General features: G+C 28.9%; 1 protein-coding gene across 1 annotated transcript in view; it reads left to right on the top strand.

The window, feature by feature from the left end:
* Nucleotides 1–1,868: 1,868 nt before the first annotated feature.
* LOC112687320 (retinoic acid receptor RXR-alpha-A-like) overlaps nt 1,869–7,616 on the top strand; it is a 29,533-nt gene continuing 23,785 nt past the window's right edge. Inside the window, exon 1 of the mRNA XM_025559955.1 lies at nt 1,869–2,486. Within this exon, the coding sequence (XP_025415740.1) occupies nt 2,468–2,486 (19 nt within the window). The 5' untranslated portion in view covers nt 1,869–2,467. The remainder of the gene's footprint in view (nt 2,487–7,616) is intronic.

Below are 7,616 nucleotides of genomic sequence, written 5' to 3'. Positions count from 1 at the left end.
GGACATTTAAACGTTTTAAGCAATTTAGCGTTTAACGCTATTAGTAATTTAAACGTTATTCAATTTCAGCGTTTAAACGTTATACAAATTTAAACGTTTTCAAATGTAGTATTTAGCAATCTGTACTATGTAAAATAACATTACATATTTTATATATTATACTATATATATTACATTTAACCAGTGGTGTATTGGTAAATATATTTGTGGATATATGCATTAAAAAAAATATGGATATTAATTCTAAAATAAATTTTTTTGCTTCGCTCGACAATTGTTTTCTCTCGATACGTTTGAAAAAATATAATTAATTCTTTGTTACTACATTTTTATAACTTCTATTAAGACTATAAAATATAACAGCACAAGATATACATTTGCTGTGCGTTATAAATTGCATGATGCAGATTTAAGAACCAGGGGTTGAATGTTCACACTCCATACTATTTTATTTAATGTTATTCACTATAGTTAACTAAATACATTAAACATAGCGTACACTGTAATCTTCAACAGGTAAATATTTCAATCTATTTCATGATTTATAACAATTTTTGGTATAAATCTACTTTACCGGACACCTTTTTTTTTTTTTAATTTTTTTTTCCAAAATACGTGGTTTTTTTTATGCTGAATTCAATAACTGTTTGAAAATATTTCTGCAAACTAACCGTTCAAAAGTTATGGAAGTTCAAAGTTGCAGTGATTACGTGTGTATGGCAATTTAAAGTTGTCGATATTATAAAATATGCTAAATAACTAAATTCAATATTGAGGGAAACAGAGGTTCACCTGAGGTGGTTTTACACAACAAATCGGGGGATATTTTTGATTTGCGAAGTGGAACGACGGCGCCGAGTGCCAAAACACGCGTAATCACTACAACTTTGAACTTTCATAACTTTTTAACGGTAAGTTTGCGGGACTTTTTTCAAACAGTTTTGAATTCAACGTAAAAAAACCACGTATTTTGAAAAAAAAAGTTGAAAAAAAAGTGTGTCCGGTAAAGTAGATTTGTTCCCAATTTTTTCTAATGAACTATTAAATTATTATTAGTTTTTTTGTTTTCGAGTTATTTTAGAAGCGTATACCCGTAAAATAATATTTTACATTAGATATACGCATAAATCGAAAATCTGCTGATGTTAATACGTCGTATACCTGCGTATACGTACCAATACACCCCTGCCTTTAACAATAATTTTTTTTTGTAATTCTCATAACTCATAACTTATAAATAAAGTAATCATATTTTTTCATATTGTTTTATATTTTTTGTATTATTGTTCAATAAAATGCACATACCACGTTATAAATATTTTGCGATGGTAATTTCTTTTATGTTTCAATCGTTAATCGTTTTCTGTTGTGTTATTCGATATTAAGAATAATCGTTTTTCGTTTCTGTTTCGTTATCTGTTATCGATTTCAATCGCTTTTTGAGTACCTAGTTTAACGTTTTGGTGCCCTGGTATGGACACTAAATATCGTTATAAAATGATCCACATTAAAAAAAATTTGAAATGTTTATTTCACATATGATCGATTCCTTAAATACGGATTCAGGGGGACGACGATCGTCCTCTTCGCCCCCCCCTCCCAAAAAATACGCCCCTGTTACGGTAGCGTAGCGAATGGATATGCCCGTCATTGTCGGTGAACGCAGTTGCGGGAACGAGTCGGCCTCGTATAGCAATCGGCGGCGGTGAGGAGAAACGGGGTCAGTGACGTCGTTGTCGGCCGTTTGTCCGCGGGTCGACAGTCACTACGACTACTGTTCAACGTTTCCCCACCCGGTATACACCGCGCGCGTCTCCATCGCTAGCCACAGACAAATCCGCCACCGCCGCCGCCGCCGCCGCCGCCGTCGAGCCGAACCCTCGACGGCCACGACCGACCGAGACGTCGGGTCTTTGGCCGCCGCGACACCGATTGATAACCTTTCCCTTCACCGCCGCCACCGACCCGACCATCACCACCGTATCGTAAAAGTGCGTAACTTACGCGTACTCTCGGGGACCGTTTATCACGCTGTCGCTGTACATCAGACGTTGTCACCGTCGACCCGCGAGTCTCGTCCGTCCGTCCGTCCGCGTTTTCTCGCTTAGTGCGCCGCTGGTTCGCGCGAACCCTTTCGGAAATCCCTGGCGCGTCCAATGACCTAGTTCATCAACCTTGGCCGCGTTCACTTCGTCTTTGAGTGTCCACCACCGCTACTGCCCTGCGGTGCACCCTCCACCCGAACCAACGTACCGCGACTCCCGGCGGCTTGTACTCGGCACGCTAGGGTCTTCGGCGCCGACCCGAAGACCTACACGTCCCGGTTTTCTCTCCTGACAGTACTACCCCAGTGTTCGGGGCTTAATATTCATTCACTGTGACCGGAATCATTGTTACCCTGGCTGCCGCCGCCGCTTCTTCGTCATCTTCCTCGTCTGCGGCGTCTACTTCACGCTTGCCCGTCACCATGGACGGCTCCGAACGAGGTAAGACACACTAATTACTTAGAGTCGAGTCTCGTTGCAAAGCGTACAACCAGTCCATCTCATCATCTGACTGTCACCACAATGTTTTTATCCTTTGAGCTATATACATCACGTTCAAACCACAGCTGGCTGTCACTCTTATGTGATTTTAATGACTCGCTTGTAGCTTGAATACTGTTTACGAGTGTTTATATGTGTATGCATATGAACAAGTGTATAGGGCATTATTTCTGCATATGTCTTGTTACATTCATCACTGTACCTGTCATTATTCACTCCATCACTGTTGTTTTCTTATTTTGTTTTTTTTTTTTTAGATTCTTTCAAGGATTCTCACATAATACTATGTAGTTGGCTATGTTACGTATACTCCGGTGATGGTCTATTTTCCAGCTTAAATATGTTTACAAATAAATACTATTAATTCAAAACTAATTATCCAAACTTATTTATTTATTCCATTACTTTAATTAATTCCAGTACCTACCTATTAACTTGTGCTTAAATTTAAAATTTTTCTTTTTGATTCTTGGGTAGAGGAATCTTAATTTATGTTAAGTCACATAAAAACTGTAATTTATTCATTGTTCATATGATTTGTAAGTAAGTAGGTAATAAATGTATTTTAATATTAATGTCTGCTAAAATAAAATTCAATGTTCTGTACTCTTTTTGTATACCTACTATTAATATTTTGTAAATAAAATCATAAAAAGTAAATTGAAATTAATTTTGTTGTATCAATTCATTTCTTACCAAAATAAAATATTAAAAATTTGTAAAACACTAGTAACCAGATAATGTCTATCAGTATTTTTAAAGAATTATATAAATATTTGATACATGAACAATAATATTTTATACATTTCAGTAACTAATAAAAATTTAAAAAATAGTTTCTACCATTCAATGCTTATTATTACTTATTAGTTATTAGTAAGTATTATATTTCTTTTGTCAGTTACTATTGACTTTTTCATTGCCTGGTGTGTACCTAGATCGATAGTCATTGCAATATTCATTGATAGATATCATATCTTATCATATTATCAAAATAAAAATTATACAAAAAATTTCAATATTAGTTTTTCACTGTATCTTAATTTTGTTTAATGATAAAATAAGCTAATTTTAAATTATATGAATACTTTTTTAAATAATTTTGATTGATAAATCTATACCATTCAAACTGTATACAAATGCAGTTATAAAATATTTAAGTTGTGTTACTACACATAAACAAATATCAAAATTAATCATACAAAATTCCTAGTTAATATAAAAAAAATGTAGAAATTAATGTATAACATATATAGACATATACAGTGTATTCCTAGTATTTTGATTTGTTTAAGTAATGAATTCGGGTTTTAGATTTTTTTTGTTTGATATCGTTAAACAATGCTATTAATCATTGTAAACTAAAATACAGGTATCTATTGTTTCATATAATAGTTGTATGTTAACCTTTTTTTCATTAATTTACTAACTTGTCTCATTTAACATTATAAATTATAATATGATACCATGACAATTACCTTTATTTGTTTCAATATCTTATATTTCTGCAGTTTAATTTACATATATTAATTTATGTTACATTTATAAGTTACAAAGAGGTATTCAAACAGGTTGTCTAATTTAAAATAAACAAACTGTTTAACTTTATAGTATAATTCTTCTACTGAAAAATGGTATAGCGTTGATACTGAATACTACTGCATATTAATAAATAAACTTATACAAAGTAATTAATTTATTGGATAAGCATTTTCTATTATTTCTCAAATTGTTTGATGTCTTAATCATGTAATACTACTAAATGCTTTTTTTCTTTTTTATTATAAAATTGTTCAAGATTAATATACAATGTATAAATACATATATACATGTTAAAAGCCTTTAAATCTGTATGATGCTAAGTACTATAGGGAATGGAATATATATAACAAATATTGTTTACGATTTATATTAAATAACCAAACCTTGTAAGCTGTATAGAAAAATTCATTTTTACTCCAAATAAATCCTAATGCATGGAAGATAAATACTGATCGGTGTCGGTTTTGTTAGATTATACTTCATTCCAGACCCCAGAGTATGTTTGATAATTTACTAATAAGATAAACTACTAGTAGAATTATGTCCTGAATACAATATTTTAATTTGGTAGATAATAGTTTTATCCATAGTTATAATAAAGCAATTAATCATTATGTACAACATTTGTTTTTATTCCTAAAAAATATACACACACACACAAATATAAGGGTAATTCATTTTCAATGTGTATTGTCATGTTGATTTAAAATATTTTAGCCATATGTCAATAATAACTGAACATGAAAAATGATTTGTGTAAAATAAGAGTATTATTATACATTTTAATATAGAAATACACAAAACAATTATTGTACTTAAGTTTAGTAAACATTTCATGTGTACATTTTGTACATTTAATATGCTTGTTAAAAGTATTGAACTAGAATTTTAATATTAATTTGGCTATTTTTCATTTAACACAGATATTTATAGAAATTAATTTTATCATAAAAGAATTTCTGAATAAACTTTTATCGATTACAGTGTTTATTTATTTTTTATCCATATATTTACGGAACAAGTCCAATAATGAAGAATAATAATCATTTATAAATTATGTAGGTTAATATTAAATTATAGTTATTAAATTAAGAGTAAAATTTGAATTCAATTTGATCTTGGTACAGAAGCAACAGTGGTGATGTCTAATTAAATTCCTCCTTTGTCCATACGGTTTTTTTTTGTAAAATAGGATAGTTGATTTCTGTGCATGGTAAGAGTAAATTTTTTACTAACATATAGATTATAGTATATGTTAGAGCTTCATTACCTTTTTATAATATGTGTATTGTTAGAGTAGAAATAAATTAAATCAAAAGTTAGTTAGAATTCTCTTATTTGAAATAATATATTATATGTACATAGAATTAATAGAATACAAAGTTCATTTGATTAATTTAATGTATCTGATTGTTGTGTTTTTGTTTTGCTTAAAATGTATATCAACAGACTTATTTATTATTAAATGCAGTTTTTATCTGAGTAATTAAGGTTTATAAATGGTTACAATTTAACATTTAATAAGCATTCAAATAATTTAATGAATTATGCCGCATTAATTTGTATAATATGTATTCTACATATTTGTATAATTGAACATTGATGTACACTAGTATACTAATAATTATACTAATAATATCGGGAATAATATTTAATTATAAAACATAAGAAATCAACTAGTTATAAAATATCTAAATTCTGATAGTTCTATTCGTGTGAACTGGATTTAATTTCGGTGTACACTACAATGTTATTCTATCATATACTCGTATTTAAATATTTATTAAAATAATGTCTGTAATATTTTAAGGAAATCATGTATAGGCAAATATATAAGCAGATATGTAAACAGGCAAGGTATTATTCCGCTTGTTATCATGTATTATTTTTATTTTTTGGCTCTTATTATATTTTTCATTCGCCTTGAGTCTAATTTTACAATAATAATGATGAAAATAAATTATATAATTTATCACGGGAATAATAATTTTTGATATTTATCTCATCATTTTCCAAACTAATTATTTTTCTAAATTCATGTAAATTAAAAAGGTGTTATAGTAACAGCAGTATACTGAATATAATCAAATTTATCTTTATTCAGTAGGTTTTGGTTTTAAGAAATTATTATAATATTTTTGAAAATTTCTTTTTCGTTACGATTTGAATTTTAAGTTGCACATTAATCAAGACATTTTAATCAATCATAATGATTACACAAATTAATCAATATGGAAATAAATTCGAACAATTTAACTGACTTTAATTATCTGCATGATTTGATCTTAATACGAATTATAATTGTGAGTATTTATTTTGCATTATTTTTTTGTCGATAGGAACAATCGTATTAGATTCTAGACATTTCTTAAAATACGTTTTAGAAAAGGAATTCGAGCATTAGTTATACGTATATTTATGTATAATGTATGTTGAACTAGATAATTTTCTTTTAACTACTTAATCGTTTGAGTGCGTGTCTATTTTCTTACGACTAATACTCGATGTACCTATTGGTAAAATTATTTTGGATTAAATCTTAAATATTTTCGACAAAATATTTTTTGAAACAACTGTATCTTTTACCTATTGTTTATATTGCGCAATGTAATCAATTATGAAAATTTGATTTCTACAACAGTTGTAGTTTACTTTTTACCACAATAGGTCTTGTCAATATAAATATTTAGGTACCATTATGCCGTATATTTTGCATGCAGCTTTTTTAAACTTGAGATTTCGATCCGTTTTCAGACAAATCATTGAAAAAGCTAATTTTTGTATACTTGTGTGATTTGTACTTATAGTTTATAAATAATATATAACTTTAACATCGTCTAAAATTATTATTAAAAACTTGTATGGTGGGGCACGAAACTGGTAAGTTATTTTTGAGGGCGCTTCGAACTCTTTGGACTGAGTATGAATAGTTTAATTGTGTGTTCCGGAGTGGTAACGTTTATTTATTTAAAATAATTTTTTCTCATTTTTAATTTTTTTTTGTAGAATAGTTAAAAAAAAGGTCTAATAATCTTGATAATTTGTATTTATGTTCTATTAAACAAAAACATTTATATAGGTATGCAAAAATATGCAAAATCAAATTTTGGATTTAGATTGCATATATCACGAACAGAATTTATATTTGGGTTTCCTACTTTTTACAGTATTCAGAAAAAATATACATTTGCTAGAAGTCGCTAAGCCTACTTATTTAAGATATAAAATAGCACTGATTACACTTAAGACGTAATTTAATATCAAAATGCGCCATAATAAAACCGTATAATTGTATTGTGTTAACTCTTGCGTATTAAATAATTATCCGTCTACTTGATGATTTATCAACAACGAACACACAACAATTCTAATATTATATACTCGTATATAATTAAATAAATATCTGTTTTAATATTATCATTATAGTACCAATTTTGAAGGCATTTACTTTTTTTTTTATATGGTTTTAAAACGAAGCTATGTGAGTTATCGTGTTAGCTACTAAATCGATTTATACTACTTAGAATA

The sequence above is a fragment of the Sipha flava genome, unplaced genomic scaffold, assembly GCF_003268045.1.
Source record: "Sipha flava isolate LNK unplaced genomic scaffold, YSA_version1 340_pilon_pilon, whole genome shotgun sequence".
NCBI classification, from domain to species: Eukaryota; Metazoa; Arthropoda; class Insecta; order Hemiptera; family Aphididae; genus Sipha; species Sipha flava.
Note: the sequence above shows the minus strand (reverse complement) of the source record. Positions and strands in the feature narration are given on the sequence as shown.